At 39.5% G+C, this 22923-nt stretch overlaps 1 protein-coding gene across 3 annotated transcripts in view; it reads right to left on the bottom strand.

Annotated features, from left to right (window-relative positions):
• Positions 1–1010: 1010 nt before the first annotated feature.
• Positions 1011–22923, bottom strand: part of LOC141400586 (uncharacterized) — a 55969-nt gene continuing 34056 nt past the window's right edge. For 2 of the 3 annotated variants that reach the window (XM_073979851.1, XM_073979850.1), the window contains exons 7-10: positions 18024–18397; positions 17662–17959; positions 17475–17608; positions 1011–4844 (exon numbers count right to left, since the gene is read on the bottom strand). In XM_073979851.1, coding sequence (XP_073835952.1) covers positions 1114–4844; positions 17475–17608; positions 17662–17959; positions 18024–18397 — 4537 coding nt within the window. In that variant the 3' untranslated portion in view covers positions 1011–1113. The remainder of the gene's footprint in view (positions 4845–17474; positions 17609–17661; positions 17960–18023; positions 18398–22923) is intronic. The other variant, XM_073979852.1, reaches the window with a different exon arrangement.

Here is a 22923-nt window from a genome sequence, read left to right on the forward strand (position 1 = left end):
CCGTCGAAGGGTTCTTTGGGCAGTCTCCTTCGCGTGGGTTTTGAGAGGAATTGCTTAGGGCATTTGATGGTGGGAAGCTCATTTTCTTCTTACTTGGTTTGGCGGTATTTTCTTGCTCTGGAGATCTGATCCTCTTCGCCGCTTCCGAAGAAGTGGAGGGATTGTTGATCTCTTTTGGGGCGGCCCGCTGTTTTTTGTTTAGCTGTGCCGGGATCCTCTGTACCTACGTCTCTGGGCTCCAGTCCACCGAACTTTTTTCTCCGTTGTAAGCTTAGATATGCTTTCGCTTACCTCTTCTACCATCTTGTGGACCTCCTCGTTAACGGGCTTCTCCACAACGGTGGTGTTGATTTTGCAACTGCTGTCTGATTCGGAGTCAGGGTCGCTCCCATCCTCGGATGGCTGGGTCCAGATTAAACTCTCCCTTCGCTTCCCCTTCTCCTAATCTTTTTTACCTTTCGGTTGTCTTCTTTAGGGGTATACAACGTTCCCCCATAGAACGGTACCTCCCGATTTTTGGTATTTTGAAGGTTTTAGCTTCATTATCACACCGAAATTTGGTACTTAGTTGGTGGTATAAAACTTTCCCCCAGAACTTTGTCGTTATCGGTCCATGCCTTCATATAGGCTCCATAGAACGGTACCTCCCTCAATATTCCACCGAAATGGCTGAAATTTCGTATTTAGACTTCGTTGAGGGTACTCAAACTTCCCCCTTACATTTTTTGGTATTGGTCCACGCCTTCATATAGCCCCCATGGAAAGTTACCTCCCGATTTTTCGTATTTTGAAGGCTGTGTCTTCAATATTCCACCAAAATGGCTGAAATTTGGTATTTAATCTTCAATGTGATATAAAACTATTCACCAGAAGTATGTCTGTACAGGTCCACGCTTTGATATTGCCCCATTTCTGACTAAAATTCGTCGGTATAGGTCCACGTTTCGATATAGCCCCCATAGAACGGTACCTCCCGATTTTCGTAATACTGAAGATTGTGACTACAGAAATTTTTAGAATATCATTTTTAATATTTAAATTTTTGGCCGAAGCCACATTACATTATCTTATCTTACAAACTTAATTATTTATTACAAATTATACAAATTAATTTTAGTTCAGGAAAGAGTCGGAGTTTTCATCATTCATTTTCGCCCGGCTATTTGATGCCTCATTGCCAATTGTGGGTTTATCCTTGGCAATTTTTACGCCAGATTTCAATGTTGATTTTGAAGATGGAACAATCTGTTTCGTGTTGGTTTTTGATTTACTTGAACTAGAAATGCGAGATGTTGCCGATCTTGATGAGTTAGCATTAATTGGCTTCGAGGTATCATTGGATATTGTGTTTTCCTTCTGCCTGTTTCTTGATAATTGCAGACGCTTATTACTAAGTGAACCAACAACCGAGTGTGAAGATAATCCCTTTGTGGTCTCCGATATGTGGATCATTGTACCTCTTTTGGTATCACTCAAAGACGATCGCCTGCTGTTTAATGGCGGAGTTTTTGCAGAGGTTTTATGGATGTTTTTATTGCTGGTTTGTTTCGATGATGGCGTACTTTGTACGACACCTCCATTTGACGATTTCCTTAAAAATCGAACACTTTGATTGTTGATATTAATAGAAGATCGAAAACTACTGTAAGGTTTGAGTTCGTTTGATGATGATTTTGGCTTTTGCTGGGGAGGTTTGTTTTGAGTACGTCCCAGGGGATTAGTTGTTGTTGTAATAATTTCTGTTTTGCTAGACTTGTTTCCAGCTAACATTTGAGTATTTTTGGAGTGTGTTTTGTTGTTCTTAGATTCTGCTGTTTTGGATGTTCCTATTCCTAATTTTGTGGACAATTTTTTAAATGTTGAGCTTTTACTGGCAGCTGACGATTGATGGAGATTTACTTTCGCCGGGGATGCAGCTGGCAATTTGTCAGAAGGTTTCGTTTCATTTTTTGGCTTTTTTGAAAAAATATTTAATTTGAAAGGACGATTCCCAGGCTTGGTTGGGACAAGCGAAGGCTTTGTATTATTTTCCTTATGGCCTGCAGTGGAATACGATGAACTATGTGCGGTTGTCGTTTTCTTGTCTATTGACTTGTCTGCTTTAGAATTTGTTGTGGGTTTAGTTTGGGATTTATTCGAGCCAATTTCAGGTGTGGAAGATTTTTTCTTATTCAAAGTTGTCGAGAGCTTTAATGCTCTATTTGTGGGAGCAATACTTGGTGTCTTTGAAGTTTTGGCATTAGTATTTGTCGGCAGAATTATTGGGTGTCCATTAGGAGTGACTTTTGGTTTTACAGAGTTTTTTTGTAAGAAAGTTTGTGGAGGTTTGAAATTATTTTTATTGGTTTTACCACTGAAGAGGCTTTTTAAAACCGATCTCTGACTTTCTGTAGCTGATTGCTTTGGACCAACATTAACTTTCCGAGGTAGAGATTTTAAAACCACTTTGTCAGGCCGATCTATGGCCAGATCATCATTACCTTCTAGTTTAGATGTTGTGGAGCTTTTTCGATTTTCTATTGGATTACCTAATTCAACATCGTGGGGTGTTGAAAGAAAATGCGAGAGAGTTGTACCAGCATTTTTTCCAAGACTGTGAATTTCGCTTTCAATGGCGGATACTGATGTTGAACCGAATGCTTGATTTCGATTTTCTGACAAAATCTCAACTTCGTCATTAACTTCAAGAACTTTTTTGTTTTTCTCATCTGTAGGTTCCGATGTTGTGGAGCTTTTAAGATTTTCTATTGGCCTATCTAATAAAAGATGACGTGACGGAGTCGTATCTGAATTATTTCCAAGGCTGTGAATTTCACTTTCATTTTCTGACAAAACCTCAACTTTGTCATTAACTTGAGGAGCTGGTTGGTCAGATGATGCTCGGCTTTCTTGTGGTTTAACTAAAGCAGTATCCTGCAGTTTTGTGAGTGCCATATGTAGACTTTCTTCATTTTCTTGACGAACTTTGTTTTTATTCGCAGCTTGTTCCGATGTTGCTCGGGTTTCTTGTGCTTTAGGCAAACTTTCTTCATGACTCTTTTCAATTCCAGATTTTAATATAGGACCTTCCAATAACTGACTGGGATTTTCACCCAACCCTTTACCCTTCGAACATATTTTCTCCAAATTATCTTTTGATGGTAGTATTTTGACATCGGTGGAATGTTGAATGTCCTGTTTCACATACTCTTCTTCTACAATGGGATTTGGATCATTATTTACTTGGGTCTGTAGAATTTGTAATTGTTCAAAAATGTTGTCGAATACGGTGTTGATATCCTCGTTTTTCGATTTCATGGAAGTTGTTAGAATTTGATCTTTACCATTCGGATCAGTAATATCATTCTCCTCTAGGGTTTGATCTAGAGTTTTATCTCTCTCTTTATTATCTTTATTCAATTCCATGACATTCTTGAGACTTGAATGTTCTGCCTTGAGAGAATTTTCTAACGAACCCAAGTCAGTAATATAATTCTCCTTTAGTTTTTCTTTATTCTCTTTATTTAATTCCATGACATTCTTAAGATTTGAATGTTCTGGCTTGAGAGAATTTTGTATCGAATCCTTGCTCAAGTTTTTTCCATTTAACGTATGTGAATTTAAAATGTCATTCTTATATTCAGGGTGAACTTGGATATCTGAATGTTCCGTCGAAGGAGAATCATTCATGCTTTCTTGCTTTAATACATTTGAGTTGAAATCTTCTTTCTTATTTTCGGGGGGATTTTCCACTACAGTTTCTAAATCCAATACTCCCCCATTTGTCAACGGTGATGAAATTAAATCTTTTTTGAAATTATCATTTTTTCCACTAGAAGATAGTGGTGAAATATCTTCTTTCTTTTTCGATAAAAGTTTCTTTTCCCATTCAAAATTATTCGGAATTTGTTGTACGATTTCATTTTCCTCAAAAGATTTTTGCTTAAAGCTTTCATCGAGGCTTTTCTCCCTCATTGAAGAGGATTTGTCTCCTCCATTATCGGACATAAGAGAATTTAGATCTCTCAAAGATTCATAACCGCTATCTCTTTTCTTTGGTAAAGTATTTTGATCTAATGAAGATCTTAGAGGAACGTTCGCAGCTTCCTCTATAGGTTTTGAATGATTTATATCAAGGTTAGATTCTAATTTATCCAAAGTTGCATTCTGTCGAATATTATCATCAATAGCAGACCGAATTTTAACTGGTGTCAGCATTTTCTCTTGTAGTTGATTTCGAATTTCAGTTTTGGAAATAGTTTTCGTTTCTAGAGGTTCAAATCCGCTTTCATCATTACTTTTAAAAACATCATCTGTATTAGGATTGTCACCTGCCGCTATCGAATGGCCATTGTTGTCAATTTTATCTTTCATTGAAAGCAACCTCTGCTTATGATCATACCAAATACAATCCGGCACAACAGTTGGTGTTTTTAGACTTCGCATAGTTTCTTTTATGTCATTTTCATTTATGGAGGTGCAACGTTTTATAATTCGTACAACATTGGCAGCAGATTTAAAGGAGAATTTTGGTTTCTCAGATTCACCAATTGCAGCAGATTTTGACCTTTCCGTTGCTAACGAATTTATTGGTATCTTCAATGGCTGCAACGCTTTACGGCTTCTTGTTCTCTGATCTACTACAGACTCTGGACTATTATTTGGAGTGGATTTTGAATTCTTCTCCTCCTTTTCTACATTTTCAACATTATTCAAATAATTTTTATTCAGCTGGAAGTATTTCAAATTTCCCATATTTCCAGTGAATGATTTTGAACGTGGCGGCAAACATCTATTATTGTTTGGATTCGGAGTATTCAACTCGGTAGATGTTACACATTTTCCTTCTGGCAATATTGACAAATCTGTAATTTATAAGAGAAAATAAATATAAGTTTGAAGCAAACCATTATTTATATTTTATGAATGATCTTCTTTTTATTTTATCTTCCCATTTTAATTCAATGTTTAGTATGTAATTTTGTACATATTCCATACAACTCTTTTATGTTTTAAATTTTAACGGTTTCTATGCAACCCTGTACATATTTATATTATCATACTTGTCCATTACAACCTTGTATTTACTACTAAAATACACATCTATGACTAGACGACTTTTTCGCTTCTCAAAAATAGATTAAAAATTAATAAAATCTCTTTGAGATCAACCTTTGATAAACCGACTAGTCAACCAGCTTTCAATATGTTTTGGCCATAGTACTAGTTGTGAAAACCAAGTGGAAGATTAATAACCAAAGTACAAAGATTTAATAAATAGTTTTCTAAACATCAGTAATCTTCGTTTTAATGGGCATTGGGTATAACCATAGACGAAGAACTGCTTCAAGTTCTTAAATGCTCAAATGTTTCCTTAAGCTAAAAATATGCTTGTCATCATAAAGGTGGAACATTTATATTTAAAATAATGTTACGTCACAACAAAGCTACTGGAGTTAGCACGGTGCGCCTTAAAAATTGTTCTACAAGTTTGACCTTTTTATAGGTTTTACCACTTTTGAGATAAAGAAGTTCAAATTGGGACAATACACTGACTGTATCGCCTCCTTATAAAACCATGTCATGCAGGGTGCACCTTAACTAACTTTCAATGAAAACCGCATAAACCTGGGAAGTTTTTGCTGATTCTGAAACAACATTGTTCATAGATGAGAAAAATCCAAAAAGAAGACAAAATCTTTGGAGGGATTTTTAAATAAATCGCGGTAAAAGTTCTCATTTCTCAAGGTGCGGGCCGGTGCCGTATGCTGGGAAAATGTATTGCACGGTGTCATCGATTCCTGCCCTTTAGACGGCTGCACCATCCCGAGTGCAGTTAAGTCAAAACTACTCTGATTTTCCGAGGCTGCTGACGCTCAGCTCAGCTGCAACAGATGGGGGATGTTCCCCGAGGATCGAATTCAGAAGATATTTGTTTATGGCATCTGCGACTGCATTCATGTGAATGCTTTTCAAATCTGCTTGATAGGTTTGTTGATCTAGGGGTTCTCTCTTGTAACGTTGGGCCTCTCTTTCTAGATCAAGAAGATCCCTACCGACACGCCTGGGTGGGGTCTAATCCCTCATATTTTGATTAGGATAGCTCTCACGGTATCACCCAGGCAAGTAGTGCAACGAAAGCATGCCATTGTGTTGCTATACTGGAAGAATCTTTTCCTCCCCTTGGATATGGTCCAGTGAGAACGTGAGAAGGCAACCTGTTGCAGTTCTCAGGGCAGCGTTCTGACAGGTTTGAATATTAGGTCTGCCTGGTTACTTTCCCAGGAATTGTCTAGCAGGAACTTTCTCAGAGAGTAAGGAGTTTTTATTCTCTTTTGCAAGAAATATGTAAAAAGTAAACAGACACTTGCAAGTAATCAGCTGATTTGCCAAAACAAATTAATTTGTCAGCCATTAAAGGAAGCAAGCAAATATTATTAAAAATCAAAAAAAAAAATGAGCCAAGAGAGGAATTTTCCATTTTGCCACATTGTTTTCAAGAAACAATTAGGCTTGCCATTTCCACAATAAAATTGTTTTCAATTTGCACAAACATAAATCACCGAATAATTAGATGATTGAGTGTTTTCAGAAAGAAGAAGAGTTGCAAGTGGTTGCTGGAAGAAATTTGTTAAGCAAGAACTTGCAGACTCTTAGTAAAAGAACTGTCAAAATACCCCTATCGAATCGTTCTCTTTTGCTGGATTTTTGTGTTAACAGACGACTTCCAGCAACAATTTGTACAAATTATTACAAATTTTAGGGTAACCAGACAGACCTATTATTCCATCGCATTGCACTTATACCACGCGGATCACACAGGGTCTGCATAATTTACCAAAGACAGACCTATCGCGTTTCTTTATGAGGACCCCAAGTGCGGCCGATTAGGGACTTGAGGACCTTGTTCCTACATCTCAGCTTGTCGCAGACAGCTGTGGCATGCTGTCCAATATGATCCTTAGAATCATGGGGTAGTTATTAGTCGGAATTCTGCTACCAACAACCATGGCATTCAAATCAGTGCTCACATCTGCAGTACATGTCGTGAACAGAGCGGCCGTAGATTTAATGGCGTGCAGTGGTAAGCACGTCTGTATTGCACACAGAAGGTCAACGGTTCAAGCCCTGACCAAAACATCAAACTTTTCGGCGATGGCAAATCCTCTCTGTGTAATCTAGGCGACATTTCCTGAAGGGATGCCAAATTAGGGTGACGTAGGGGATGGAAGATACCAAGGAACGGTCCTGACCGGTTTTAACATGGCAAAGCCCAGGATTTATCTTGGTCCCTCTTTCATCCCAAGTGGACACTGACCTCCCCGTGGTGTCACCTGGGGAACTGCCTTTAACACCCGTTAAAGGTAGTGAGCTAACATGTGCCGCGCGTTCACCCATAAGAACGTTAAAAACTTGGGTTTGGGCGTCGGGTTAGTAACCCTCCCCTAGAAAAAACAGCCTACTATGAAAAAACGAAAGAAAAGAAAAACAAACCCCTCTAAAGTTGACGAACCCCGCAAACGTTTTAAGGACCATGATCTGCGAATCTGCACCTGGAATGTTCGCACTCTTTATAGAGAAGGTGCAGTCTTCGCATTGGCAGACGTACTTGAAAAGTACAAGACCGATATTACTGCCATACAGGAAATACGATGGATTGGGAAAGGCGTCACAACAACACCTAAAGGTGACGCACTGTATTATAGCTGCCATGACGTAAAGCATGAGTTTGGTTGTGGATTCGTAGTTAGTCGGAGACTAAAACATCTTGTATCCAGCTTCACTCCAGTGAATGAAAGACTTGCTGCAATTCGAATAAAAGCTAAATTCTTCAACATCAGCTTTATTTGCGCTCATGCTCCCACTGAAGAAAAGGACGAACAGACCAAAGATATATTTTACGAGTGCTTAGAAGAAACATATGACCGTTGCCCTGCCCATGACATTAAAATCATTCTAGGCGATTTTAATGCCAAAATTGGAAAGGAGAATATCTTTGGCCCAACAGTCGGGAAATTCAGTCTCCACAGTGAAACATCTGACAATGGTATGAGACTGATAGACTTTGCAGCTGCAAAAAACATGGTAGTTAGCAGTACCAGATTTAATCATCTCGATATTCATAAGGGCACCTGGCTGTCTCCAGATCAGAAAACAAGAAACCAAATTGATCATGTTGTGATAGATGGAAGACATTCATCGAGCGTGTTGGATGTACGATCGTTCCGAGGCGCAAACATTGATTCGGACCACTACCTTGTTGCAGCAAAGGTACGCACCCGCTTAAACGTAGCAAACAAAGTACGAGCAGACACAACACGAAAGTTAGACATCGGTAAGCTGCAATCACAACAGATAGCCACAGCATATTCCACTCAACTAGCCCAATTGCTTAATCAAAGCCCTCCTCATCCCGATAACATATCAGCGCAATGGCAAAGCATTGCCCACTCCATGCAAACAGCCGCAAAATCCATACTTGGATACCAGAGACCTCCACCAAGGAATCCATGGTATGATGAGGAGTGTCGTGCTGCCACCGAAGAGAAAAATGCGGCATATAAGGCTACTTTACAATCCGTAGCAACGCGTAGCGCACGAGAGAGATACAGGGAGAAAAGGAGAGAGGAGAAACGTCTTTTCCGCAGGAAAAAGAGAGAGATGGAAAAGCGGGAGTGTGAAAAAATCGAGATGTACAGGAGTCAGAATGAAGTCCGAAAATTCTACCAAAGAGTCAAGCATCAAACTGATGGCTTTGGTACAGGCACATCCTCCTGTAGAGACCAGCAAGGTAATTTGGTAACTGATACAGATAGTATACTCAGGATATGGAAAGAACATTTTTCAAATCTGTTGGTATCCAATAGCAGCGAAGAAGACGAAGATACCACAGTCCCAATCCCAGAAGATGGTATTGAATGTATACTGCCCAGCCAAGATGAGGTAAAGACAGCAATAAATCGGCTGAAGAATAATAAGGCAGCAGGGGCCGATGGCTTACCAGCCGAGCTGTTCAAAACCGGAGGCGACACGCTGATAAGGTGTATTCATCAGCTAGTTAGCACCATCTGGCAGGAAGAACGAGTACCCGACGATTGGAACCTGAGTATCCTGTGCCCCGTCCACAAGAAGGGAGATAAGACTGTATGCTCTAACTATAGGGGCATAAGTCTACTCCCTATTGCCTACAAGATCGTGTCAGGGATATTGTGCGAACGACTAAAGCCAATGGTCAACAAGATTATTGGACCATACCAATGCGGCTTTAGACCTGGCAAGTCCACCATTGACCAGATATTTACCCTGCGGCAAATCCTGGAGAAGACCCAAGAGATGCAGATCGACACCTACCACCTTTTTGTCGATTATAAAGCAGCCTTCGACAGTCCGCTGCGCTCAAAGGTATTCCAAGCCATGTCTGAATTTGGTATTCCCGCAAAGCTCATCCGGCTTTGTAAAATGACTTTAACTGACACGAGGTCCTCAGTTAAAATAGGAAAGAACCTCTCCGAAGAGTTTGGTACCAAAAGAGGTTTCAGACAAGGAGACAGCCTTTCGTGTGACCTCTTCAACATCCTGCTAGAAAAGGTTATACGAGAGGCAAACGTCAAAAGAAGTGGCACAATCTACACCAATAGTCACATGTTACTTGCTTATGCTGATGATATAGACATCATGGGTCGATCAGTAAAAGAAGTAACTGATACCTTTATAAAGGTCGAAGGAGAATCTGCTAAAGTGGGTCTGGCGGTAAACGGTGAGAAGACCAAGTTGATGGTGTCGACGCGCAATGCGTCCATTGAGCTCGGACCGACTGTGGAAGTTGGTTCCTATAATATTGAGGTAGTAAAAGACTTCGTCTACCTCGGCACCTCCGTCAACACAACAAACGACATCAGTTGTGAAATAAAAAGAAGAATTGTATTGGCCAACAGATGCTACTTTGGATTAAGTAAGCAGTTTAAAAACAAAGCCACATCTCGTCAAACAAAAATAACGCTCTACAAAACACTGATACTACCCGTGCTGATGTATGGCTCCGAAGCCTGGGTACTTGCGCAAGCAGACATGGCAGTGCTTGGTGTGTTTGAGAGAAAAATTCTTCGAAAGATCTACGGACCAATCTGCGTTGACGGTGAATATCGACGTCGCATGAACCACGAGCTGTATCTGCTATACAACGACATGAATATTGTTAAACGTATCGAGATGCAGCGATTGCGTTGGCTAGGCCATATCATAAGAATGAGCGATGATGAACCCGCTAAAAAGGCGTATGAATACATGCCACATGGCGGTGCACGCAGAATTGGCAGGCCAAGGAATAGATGGCGCAAACAAGTGGATGTTGAGATGAAAAGGCGCGGTATTCCAGAGAGCAAAGCAACAAATAGAGAGGAATGGAGATCTCTTCTTAGTTCGGCCTATAGAACAAATGTTCTGTAATGGGCCAGCTAAGTAAGTAAGTAAGTAATGCCAAATTGGTAGGTTCCCGCTACTTGTGGTGATTTTTGACGTACAAAAACACTGCTTAAGCATAGATATCAACTGTTTCGAGGTAAAAATCGCTAGAGATCTATGGCCTGTAGCAATTTTAAACTCGGATCAATTGACATCCCTGTTTTCCTGAGTATTTAAGCCTTGAAAAACAAGTGGTGTCGCCGTTCGGACTCGGCGATAAAAAGTCGGTCCCTTATCATTAAGGCAATAGGAATCGACGTGCACTCATTGATATTGTTACGAATGTAACTGATAGGTTTAAGTTAGTTTAGTTTAATTTCCGTTAATTTAAAAATTTGAATTGTAACGTAAAGTTTTATTACGCAGTTACTTTATTTAAGCAACAACAACTACCATGTAGAACTCTCTTCATTATTCTAGATGTTACTTTACCTTTCATTAATGTGCTTTTATTTTGTTTTGCCATAATCATGTAATTATCGTTTAGTTGCTACTTCTTTCTTGCATTTGTTTGTTGTTGTAATAACGTCATTACTGTGCTTGTCGTCCGCCTGTATTCGCCCCACGTATGTATGTGAGTATGGTTGTTCGCTTAGTGCGAATGTGCGTCTGTGTGTTCGCTGCACAGATTCGAGAGGTTGCCATATGTTCTAGATATTTCTAGACCAAGGAGATTTTGGGTATAAATAGAGTTACGAATGGCAACATTGAGTTGAGTTGTGTTTTAAGCGTTGAACAGAACAGATCGGTTAAATAAGAGCTGCGTGCTAACTAGAGACTTGCTGTGTGCTTAGTAATTAAAGTCGGTTCTGAATAAGCGTAATAAAGTAAATAAAGCATTGTAGAAACTTAATCTAAAACGAACCCTGTTTTATTTGGTACAAATCGTATCGGGGAATAAAACAACGTCTACACGGACATTAGTTAAATCTAATTCCGTAACAATATGATAGAAGTCTCCCTTTGCCATTCCGGTATATTGTGGGAACATATGTAATACATATTATGTATATATATATGAATATTCCTCGCGTCGAAAAGGGTGGTAAGATCAGTAAAATAGCAGTTCAGCCTTTCAAAATTACGTCAGTGATGGTACGTGACGCCAAGATCGTACAACCATACGCATACGTTACGATCTCAATGCGTCTGGAGGATGGTGGAATACAGGAGAGGTAGAGGTTAAACAGTTCCGGAGATATCATCCCACCTTGGGGACTGGTGTCCACACATATAATTGATTATCCAACGTTTCAAACATTGCCGGAGGATAGTTTGCTCGATGTCCTCAAACAGCGTGGAGAGTTTGAGAGTATCAAATTCTTTTGATATGTCGAGCGCCGCCATAGCTCTTTTATCACACGGATTGCTCAGGTTAAGTATTATGCAGTATGCGGAACCCATGCTGAAGATCGGCAACTGGATAGTTTTTTCTGATGCTGGTGAGGAGTAAAGCCTAAAGAGTCTTTGCTACGGGTGACAAAAGCGAAATCGGTCAGTACGATTCATCTTTTCTGGTATCCTTGCCTGGCTTCAGTAGCGGGACCACCCAGTTCAATTTCCAGACTTCGGGCACGATGGGAGTGGTTAGCGACAGGTTGAGTACTTTCGTGAAATACTCAACTAACGGCGAATTCAGCTACTTCAGGATTACCATGGAGATTCCTAGCGTTCCCAATGCCATGTGCAACATCATCCATTGAAAATTGTGTTTGTAACTCATCGGCTGGAAGAGATAGGGCTTCGTCCTATTACTCCCGGGTTACTCGACAACCCGTCGATTGGAATAACTTACGCACATCTTCGGATCAGTTAGCGTAACGTCTCCAAACGTGATTGAGGTTCCATTTTCGAGAGTGACACTTCATTTGCTAATCCCGTCGCATTTACTGAGAAATTCGGTCTAACTTCGTATATTCGACCAGCAGGTATATGGCGAGCCGCTGCAGCAAAGAGTTGGGCAGATCTCTGAAGAGGTGATTATTGAACTCTCTGTAACTCGGCCAATTAGCTTTCCCATAATTGAGGAAATAGGTAATTATGGAGAGATGGTCTGATCCAAGAGAAACCACGGGTTGCCAGGTGATATCATGTATCTAACCAGGTGACACGATGGTTATGCCTGATGATGCCAGGTGAACTGCGAAACTCTCCGCTAATTTTGGTAAGGGCGTACTAATTGACCGTGCACAACGTAGTGATATCAATCTGCTCAGCCGGCACTATACCCCTCTGGTCGTTTCGGAGAACCAAATGCCACAACTCATGCTATGCATTAAAGTCCCCCAAGACCAGACGGTTATGATATTCTAAAAGAGGACTAAAGTTGAACCTATAAACTGGTACAGCTGTTTATCGGCGGGATCTATACGTTCAGCAACTCTATCTCGGCAGCCCCACACCTGGCTGCTACCTCCATACATTTAAGCCATGATCAAACGAGGTAGCTGTAAGCTGCCGTTGTTGTTTCCTGCACAGCCGCGACATCATATTCTTCCGACTTATGAAGTCCACTATGTACCTCTGAGTCCATTGAAATAAAATTTCAAAAAAGGATGCATTTTCAGGGATTTGGGCAGCAACGGCTGGTTAGGGACAGTGTTCACGCAGCATGCAGTAACATAGTGTCTGTCGTAGTCCCTCAAATGGGCAAGTCCAGAACGACTATTGCGTCTCATCCAAGTTTGAATGTGGCGGATGCGGATGTGACAAAATGAGAACACATCCATATTGGCCCTGGGTTTTCCTCCGTCCCGGTACGTACGACAAGAATGCGGAGCAGGCATTCCGGGATATGCTGCTCCCAACACACAAAAACGAGGCAAATACAATTATGAGTAGGCAAGTTCTGGCCGGAACACGGTCGGTCTAATTAGTTTTATGTCATTGACAATTTTATTGTAAACTTTTTGAATGTCGAATGCATTTTTCCATGCTTTATATAAGGGTTACTATGTAAGTTTCTGGCCTAATAACGAAAAATGTTTGTATTGTATTTAAAAAGTATTCTCCGGCAAGATTTATACACTTTTGCGCTCATGCTCTCAAACCAATTGTCGAAGCACTTCTTCCACTCCAATTGCGATACATATCGTTGACCACGCATTTTTTCCTTGGCGTGGGAGAATGAAAGGAAGTCATCGGGGCTGTAGGGCGGGTGACCAATCAATTCCACGTTTTGGCCGGTCATTTTTTCCTTGACGTGGAGGATTGAACAGACGTCATTTGGTACCAAGTCAGGGCTGTAAAGGCCTGGGTACATAAGCTGCCTCGCCTGCTTGCCTTGCTTTACTGTTTCATTTCTGAGATAATAAAAATAAATGAATAAAGAAGGCCGAGAAAATTTCGAACTAGGTTGCCCTTTTTTATTCTTTTATCAGAAGCAAGCAAGGCAATCAGGCGAGGCAGCTTATGTACTCAGGCCTTAAGGTGGTCGCTGGCTTGAATCGATGTGTGAAAGATCGCATTGTCATGGTGCAAAATGATTCGTCCCCTCTTGGTCGTTTTTCGAATTTCTCCGAAGACTTCAGGCAGACAAATTCTGGTGTACAACTCAGAATTGACCGTCGTACGTTACTCAAGCGAAGCAGTCGCCACATGACCAGTTTTGCCGAAGAAACAGGCGAGCTCTTGCTTCGAAGTGCTTCCTCCATGAACAACTTTCGTTGGATTTGGCTCGCCTTCGAAGATCCACATGGTCGATTGCTGTTTTATTTCGGGCTCATATGCATATGATTCGTCACCTGTAACGATCTTATGAACATTTTGTGAAGCATCGTAATTTGTTTTTTAAGTTTCTTTGTACCAATTGACACGAGCCTTTTTTGTTGAGTGCTTGTCAAATTGTGCGGCAGCCAATGAGAACAAACCTCTTTTACGGACAATATCAAATGTTAGTTGGTGTAAGGATGCCTCTATCTCACGCTATATAACATGGCGATCCGTTCACGCACGGCTTATTCGTGTAGACAAAATATTTCGAGATCCAAAGTTTGGACCAAATCGCTAGCTCCGTTTATGAGATATTGCGCGTACAATTTTAGCATATATTTTCGAATTTTTGTGGGGCAGGTACAGGGAGGAGTGGACCTATAAGCATCACCTTCGAATTTCATTTAATGTTCAAATAAATATTGCTATATGCAAAGTATGGACCAACGAACTTATTAGGTTCGAGAGTTGTCGTGCGCACCAGCCACTACACATGCTTGCCGTAGAGGGTTTTTACAGCTTTCGGGTCATTTTCTCAAGAAGTATGGACTTGTCACTCAAAAAACGTGTATCATAGCAAAAAGGGCTTTGAGCGCAACATGTTGCATGCAAGAAAAATCAAACAGTTTTGGCACATTTATTTGTAAGCCAAATTCCGTCACACATGCCAAATTTAGCGACTGTATCTGTAACCGCTCTATAGATATTTGCATACAAAGTTTACATTTTTTGGAGGTACCTCCGGTTCTTATGCTATATATCCGGATCAGAATGGTAACTTTTAATCGATGTAGCAATATATACTGAAAATTTCAGCAAGATCGGTTCAGCGGTTTTTGAGTCCACAAATTTCAAACAAACATACAAACATTTTTCTACTTTATATATAGATATAGATATTCTAACTGGATCTATGTCTCGTAAAAACATTACGATGTGCAAATCGGTTACTGCCTTCGAGAGTTATCATGCGCACCATTTTACCGAAAAGTTTTGAACTTTTGTGGGCGAGGTGCCAGAAGGAGTGGACCGATATCGCCCAATTTAGAACATGCTTCAATTTTGCGCAAATTTTGAACCAAATCGGTTTATCTGTTTGAGACTTATAGTGCGCTCCATCCACTACACATGGTGCTACAGCGGGTTTTTACAGCTTTCAGGCTATTTTCTCAGAAAGTATGGACTTGTCCTGATGAAACATGCACCTTCGTATGGGCGGCAGCGAATTCAATTTATTACAACAAAAATCAAAGCGATTCGAGAGCAGGTCCTAAACTGAACTTTTCCGAAATTTTGTGTAGAAAGTATCCGAAGGAGTGGACCGATAGAGTCCATATTGGCACCACATCTAAGTCTGGTAGAAATTGCACGACGTGCAAAGTATGGACCAAATCGGTTGCTCGCTTGAAGAGTTATCGTGCGCACAAATTTTCCGAATATTTTCGAACTTTTGTGGGGAGGGACCGGAAGGAGTGGACCGATAAAACCCATCTTCGAACTTAAACTAAGTTTGAACAAAATAAGCCAAAATTTTGGACCGAATCGGTCGATCCGTTTGAGAGTTATCGTGCGCTCCAGCCAGACAGACGGACGGACATGGCTAAATCAACTCCAAATTGTCTGAAACGGATTACGTCCAAACGTACTTGGGATCTAAAACCATTATTTCGATGAGGCACATTTTGCCCGTATGAAAGTGTATATACCCTCGTTAGCATAAATGCTAAGGGTATAAAAATTGGACTGATTTATGGCGAACATTTTTATACCCTCCACCATAATATGGTGGGTATAATTAAATTTGTCATTCCGTTTGCACCTATAATATATATATATATATATATATATATTCTTGATCAGGTAACATTCTAAGTCCATATAAACATGTCCGACTGTCCGTCCATCCGTCTGTTGAAATCAAGATGCAGCTCGCAATTTTTATGATAGACCTTTGTAATTTGGTACAGACGTTTTCATTACTCCTAGGATGTTTGGTATTGCAAATGGGCTATATCGGTTCACGTTTTGATATAAACCCCATAGAACGGTACCACCCGATTTGCGGTGTTTTGAAGGTTTTAGCTTTACTATCACACCGAAATGGCCGAAATTTTATACTTAGTCTTCGTTGAGAGTATAAAACTTTCCCACAGAATTTTGTTGGTATGGGTCCACGCCATCATACAGCCCTTATAGAACGGTACCTCCCGATTTTCGGTATTTTGAAGGTTGTGGCCCCAATATTCCTCCGAAATGTCTGAAATTTGATATTTTGTCTTCGTTGGGGTATTCAACTTTCTCCTCTTAATTTGTCGGTATAGGCCCAGGCCTTAATATAGCCCCCATAGAACGGTACTTCCCAAATTTCGGTATTTTGAAGGTTGTGGCCTCAATAATCCACCGAAATGGCTGAAATTTGGTACTTAGTATTCGTTATTGTTATAAAACTTTCCCCAAGAAATTTTTCGGTACAGCCCCCATAGAGCGGTACCTCCCGAATTTCGGTATTTTGAAAGTTAGCCACATTGTTTTACAGAAATTGCTGAAATTTGAAATTTATTCTTCTTCATACACGAAAGGAAACTAATTGTTCCATTTTACTTCAATACAACTTGTGGTGGAGGGTATAACAAGTTCGGCCCGGACATGCTTCGACACATAAGAAGCATTGCATTCTTGCTGAAGTCATATCTGTTAAAAGACTAAAGACCAAGATCGACCTAATAAAACGATTTCAGAATCACATTTGAATTAGGTCGAACTTGGTCTTTAGTCATTTACCTAATATGACTTAAGCAAGAATGCCATGCTTCTTATGTGTCGAGGCCTTTACTTGTTCCAGTTAAGATTGAAATTTTGACTTTCGACAGTTCATAATTTTTTTTTTTAAATGGACATTTTTAATTCCGCTTCGCTTGAGGATGAGATTATTATGTTCTTAGTGCTCCCACAAAAACATATGCTGATTGGTTTATTCGTTTTCGAGCTACCGTGGGCACCGCAAACTGCTTTAGTAAAAACAGTGTTTCGTAGGCGGCCATTTGTCAGAAAACTGTGCAATATTTTTCAACAAAAAAATCTAAAAGTAGCTCAAGGTGTTTGTTTGGTAGATTTCTTGTAAAAAATTCACGAAAATGTTTTTTTTTCGTGCCCAATAAGTGGCCATAACCCCTTAAACAACGCAACACATGGTCGTCCGTCAAACCGTACTGAGTACGTTTAGACTCAAAACATGTCAAATGGCGCCTGACAACAAATGGTATTATCTAGGCCAAGGACTTATATACTAGCCCTCGTATTTGTATGTCTTCGGTTGTACTTACTAGATTCAAAGTGCAATGATTTAGGTCTTTGTAATCCATGCGAAAGTCTTCGCAAGGATGGCGGCAACTTACGATCTTTTTCATCCAAAGTGGCAACTTTCTCAATATTAGCGGGAACAGGTGTATTTTCCGATCTGTAAAATATTCACATGAAAAATTTAATTTCAGAAGAGCTATAAAGCCTTACCCTATGTCTAGTTGTGGAAGTATTGGTTTCGTATTTTCAACTGCTTCCTCAAGTTGCTCGCTAGATGTTCTTGAGTTACGTCGCTCGTTATCAATGGTTGTTATGCTGCCACGACTACCGCGACTACTTCGTCTACGAATTTTACCTTCTTGAAAACTTTTACTAAAATAATCCATTAGTTCATCTTCGTTCATTGTCGAATGATCCGTTGTGATATCTTTAAGTTTAGTGGTGACATCTTGAGAATCGTTAAGTCTGGCACGTTTGCGTTCCACATCATGTGAATTACCTTTAAGATCTTCAATATGGTTGATTCTATAGATTAAATTTGTACCTTATTCAGTATTATGTTTTTAATTTACCCGTTCTTTGTGTCGGCATTTCTTTCCTTTGTTTCTGTCTTGATAGCGTTCTTTTTTCCGCCTCCAAACGTCTTGCATTGTCCTTCTGTGACTTGAGAAAATTCTCACAAAATGAGTGAAAAATTTGAAAACATTCATCCAAACGAAATTTCTGTACATCTTCACAAAAGAAATTGGCCACTTTCACGCGTATCTCGTCAACCCGACTAAGTCCAATCTTCAGCTCACCAACTTTATGTTCTGCACCAACTAAAAATTCCAATAGCTCTTTTTTTGTGGAAGCATCAAATTTTGAATCTAAAATTTTAGTTTTAAATATTTCCAGCTCTTTGTCCAGAGCCTGAATGTCGCTTGATATTTGATCGAAATTAATTCTAAAAAGAAAATTTGAAAGTAATAAGACTAATATAGATAGGTACATTTTTATTCTTGGGTAGAGAGGTATGATCATCTCTACCTTGTCCACCTAAAGCAAATATGGAAGGAGAAAAGGAAATAAAAGTTACGGTGCAGGGAGCCAGTAGCGGCGGGGACCAGTGATCTGCCTGCGAGTCACACCTCATCGTCATCTAGCGAATGTGAACAAACATCTCCCACAGATGTTGGTCCCTTGGCATCAACGGTCGAAGGTACTGCTACTAACACACAACCTAAAGGAAAAGGGGACCCAACCATCATAGACTGGAAGCGACCCTTACTCCTGGAAAACCCCAATAAAGAGGATGTCCACAACGTGGTAGTTGAAGTAAGCAAGAATATCGCGCAACACACAACGAAAGTTAAAAAAGAGGAGCGTATAAATAAAGAACAGCGCGATGCTCCAAAGATGTCAAAAATACTCCCTCCACTTCCTCGGAAGCGGCGAAAAGGATAAGATCTACTGAGGAACAGAACATTGTTAAACCTTGTTAGAAAAAAAGAGAACATCCCACCTCCAAATGTCCCTAGTATCCTTTGACAAGGTGAGCTCGGACATAAAAAGGGTGAACGCAACCGCAAAATCTTCTGGAATGACAGGGGACTCAGAGAAGAAGCCTAGAACCTTCCAACTAAGGAAGTACTTGTGGTTCGCGATCTATTGTCTATCTCCGTACTGCCTGCGCGACTGCATCAGTGCGAATGCTAACCGAGACTGCCTGATAGGCTTGTTGGTCTCGAGGTTCTTGTTTGTACCTTTGGACCTCTCTCTAGATCATGAAAATCTCTCCTGATGTGACTGACAGGGATGCTCACTGCGATAAAACCCAAGCAGGTACTGCATCGACAACATCATGTTGTGCTGATCCACCGGTAAACCCTTTGTCTCCTCATGAAGATGGTCCACCAGTATCATGAGGAGACATCCTATTGCAATCCTCAGTACGGCATTCAGGCAGGTTTGAATATTCTTCCACAACGTAGCGCTAACATTTGGATACCACACTTGGCGCCGCCGCTTACCACAGACCAGCCTATTTATTTGTAAGAGGTTAACAAGATTTATTTTTCAGCACCCCAAATGCTGCCGGCCAGTGACTTGAAGACCTTGTTCCAACTTCTGATCTTATCGCAATTAGCTGTGGTTTGCGCGGAAAACTAAAAATTGATATATAACATTACACCCAATATTTTGGTGTAGTTAGGGGTCGCAAATAGCTTTGGCTTTCGCGGACATCTAAAACTTGCTATAGAACGTTGCACCCAATATTTTGGGGTAGTTAGGGGTCGGAATCAGGACACTATCGACGAATATATTCGCTTACTAGCCTGTTGACTTCAAGAGTAAATCTTGGGTCTTAGCTCGAAGCTCATCACGCTATTTCACTAGTCCTGTGGCCTCTACTGGGAAATTTAGCCTGATTTTGGGTAGCCAGTGGCTGCTGCATTTATGATTTCCCGAGGATCCGAAGCGGTGATGGGCAAGTTCCCTGTAGCCTTGTCAATCAGTTTTCACATGGATTGTGTGAAGTATGGCGTTCATAGGTTATGAAATGAGGTGCTCTATTTACGGAGACGATGGTTGGAAGTTGGTCTGAACCAAGGAAAATGACGGGTTGCCACGATACGTTATTCATAAGACCTTTAGTGGAATTCTGTAACTCATTTTTTGAGTTACCGACAAAAATCGGTAAAATTAAAATACTTATAATGTTGGTAATAAACGAAAATTTTCGATAAGTTAACAACGAAATAAGGCTGTCGCTAAGTCCTTCTTCTTTATTTGCCTATTCGTTTTACGAATTTATGGTGATCAATGCAGTTACATAAAATGTATTACAGTATATTCGGTATGTATATGTGTTTAAAAGTTGTTGATTATTTCAGCAAAAGATTGTCGATTTCTGCACTCGCTGAGTAGAGTTGCGACATCATTTATACCGGTCCATTCCTGAATATTATTTATGCAAGATTTCTCTTTTCTTCCCCTGGACTGTCTTCCCTCTATTTTGCATCGGATAATGTTTTGGAGTAGTTTGTATTTGTTGTTTCGCATGATGTGTCCAAGATATGCTGTTTTTCGTTTCTTTATTGTACGTATAAGCTCTTTTTCTTGATGTATTCTTTGCAGCACTTCATTGTTCGTTACAAACTTGGTCCATGGTATTTTTAGAATTCGTCTGTAGGTCGAAACCTCGAAAGCTTCAAGCTTCTTCATGTCGGCTGCCTTCAGGGTCCACATTTCGACTCCATATAGCAAAACTGACCATACATATGTTTTCAGATATCTTAATTTTGACTTTATATTGATATCATGACTCACAAAAATTTTCTTGTATTTTATGAAAGCTTCTCTCGCCATTTCAATTCTGCTTCTTATTTCGTTTGAAATGCTCCACTTGTCATTTATTGTGGCACCAAGGTATTTAAAACTATGTACTCTTTCCACGTCGATATTTTTTTTAAAGGCGTTTGATTGCCCATACTCACTTTGGAAATAACCATATACTTAGTCTTTCTAATGCTTATCTTTAAACCGTAGCTTTCACTGTGTGCTGCCAGTCTATGTAGTAGGTATTGGAGTCCTGCAAAGCTATCAGCTAGTATGGTTGTGTCGTCTGCATACCTAATATTGTTGAGAAAAGTACCATTTATAAGAATTCCTTTTTTGATATCGTTAATTGATTCTTGGAATATTCTTTCGGAGTAGACATTGAACAATAGGGGGGATAATATGCATCCTTGTCTCACACCTTTAGATATTACTATGTCTTCTGTACATTCTCCATTTACATCCACATGTGCAGTCTGGTGCCAATACAAGCTTTTTATGCATCGAATTTCATTCTGTCCAATACCAATGGACGTTAGAACCTCTATCAATTTATCATGTTGTACTGTGTCAAAAGCCTTCTCGTAATCGATAAAGCATATGTATACATCTTTTTGAACAGTTTTGAATTTTTGGACTAGGATTTGTAGGGATGAAAGAGCTTCGCGTGTTCTCATGCCTTCTTTAAAACCAAATTGGGATGCACCCATAACTTTCTCACACTTCTCATATATTCGCCCATGAATTATTTTTAGAAAAATCTTCAAAGCATGGCTCATTAAGCTGATAAGTCTATAGTCACTGCAGTGTTTCGGTTGGTTTTTCTTTGGGATCGTTATAAACGTTGATCTCAGCCATTCATTTGGGTATTCTCCGGTCTCATATATGTAGTTGAATAGCTTGTTCAGGATATTAATGTTATCACCCTCTATTAACTTTAGTATTTCCGATGGAATCTCGTCAGGACCACATGCTTTTTAACTTTTAAGGATTTTATCGCTGACTCAATTTCTTGCTTGGTTATAGATGTTCCTTCTGGCGGTTCATTTCTCATCATCTCATAGGTAGATCGGTTCTGGTCGGTAAACAGGAGCTTTATGTAATCTTTCCATATTGCCACCTTTTCCGATTTATCAAAAATAGGTTCATTTTCATTATTGTATAACATTTTTGGTATTGATTTGTGGTATACGCCTGCCATTTCTTTGATTTTCTTGTGAAGATTGAAATCGTCATTTAACTGTTGCAATCTTTCAATCTCCTGGCATTGTCTGTTTATGACATTATTTTTCGCATTTCTGATTGCAGATTGTATTTCTCTATTTAATTCGTAGTATATTTCGTAGTTTCGATTTTTATGTTTTCGACGTTCCTCCATCAGATCCAGTATCTCCTTTGTCATCCATTCATTCTTTTGTGGTTTTTTCATGATTCCTAGATTATTGTCCGCTATGGATTTTAGCGTATTTTTAACAGAATTCCACATCTGTTCACTATCTGTTGCTTCAATTCTTCTAAATTCTTGATCAATGATCTCTTTCATTCTGGTCTTAACTCTTGGTTCCTCCAGTTTTCCAGTATTGAGTTTTCCACGTATTGTTCTCTTTGGGTGTCTCTTAAATTTTGCCCGTATTTTTGTCATTAACAGGATATGGTCCGATGGAACATCTGCCCCTGGATATGTGGATTAGGGTTATGACTTTTTGACATTTTTCCTCAAAAATGATTTCCTGTAGCAGGGATGAATGAACTTTTGCCTATTAATCACTATGCTATCGTTTATTCCATTGAAATATAAAAAAATGTCACGCACAAATCTATTTTAAAAAAATAATTTTTTGAAAAAATATATGAAATGAAAAAAATTTTTTTTTTCAAAAAATTATTTTTTATTGCACGAATGAATAAATATAAGCCTACTAATGACTATAATTACGTTTATTTCATTCAAATATTAAAAAAGTCGCGAAAAAAATCACTTTGAAAAAATTTTAAATTTTTTGGTTTTTGTTAAAAAATTATATTTTTGAATAAAAGCGTTTACGACATTTTTACGTTTCTCAGAATTGAAGAAAAATAGTGAGAAATAAATTTTATGTCATTTTAATTATCTCATGTGGCTCTAAAGTTTATTTTCAATTATATGTCTGT

Source organism: Musca autumnalis, unplaced genomic scaffold (genome assembly GCF_047663935.1).
Source record: "Musca autumnalis isolate F117 unplaced genomic scaffold, ASM4766393v1 scaffold_4, whole genome shotgun sequence".
Classification (NCBI taxonomy): domain Eukaryota; kingdom Metazoa; phylum Arthropoda; class Insecta; order Diptera; family Muscidae; genus Musca; species Musca autumnalis.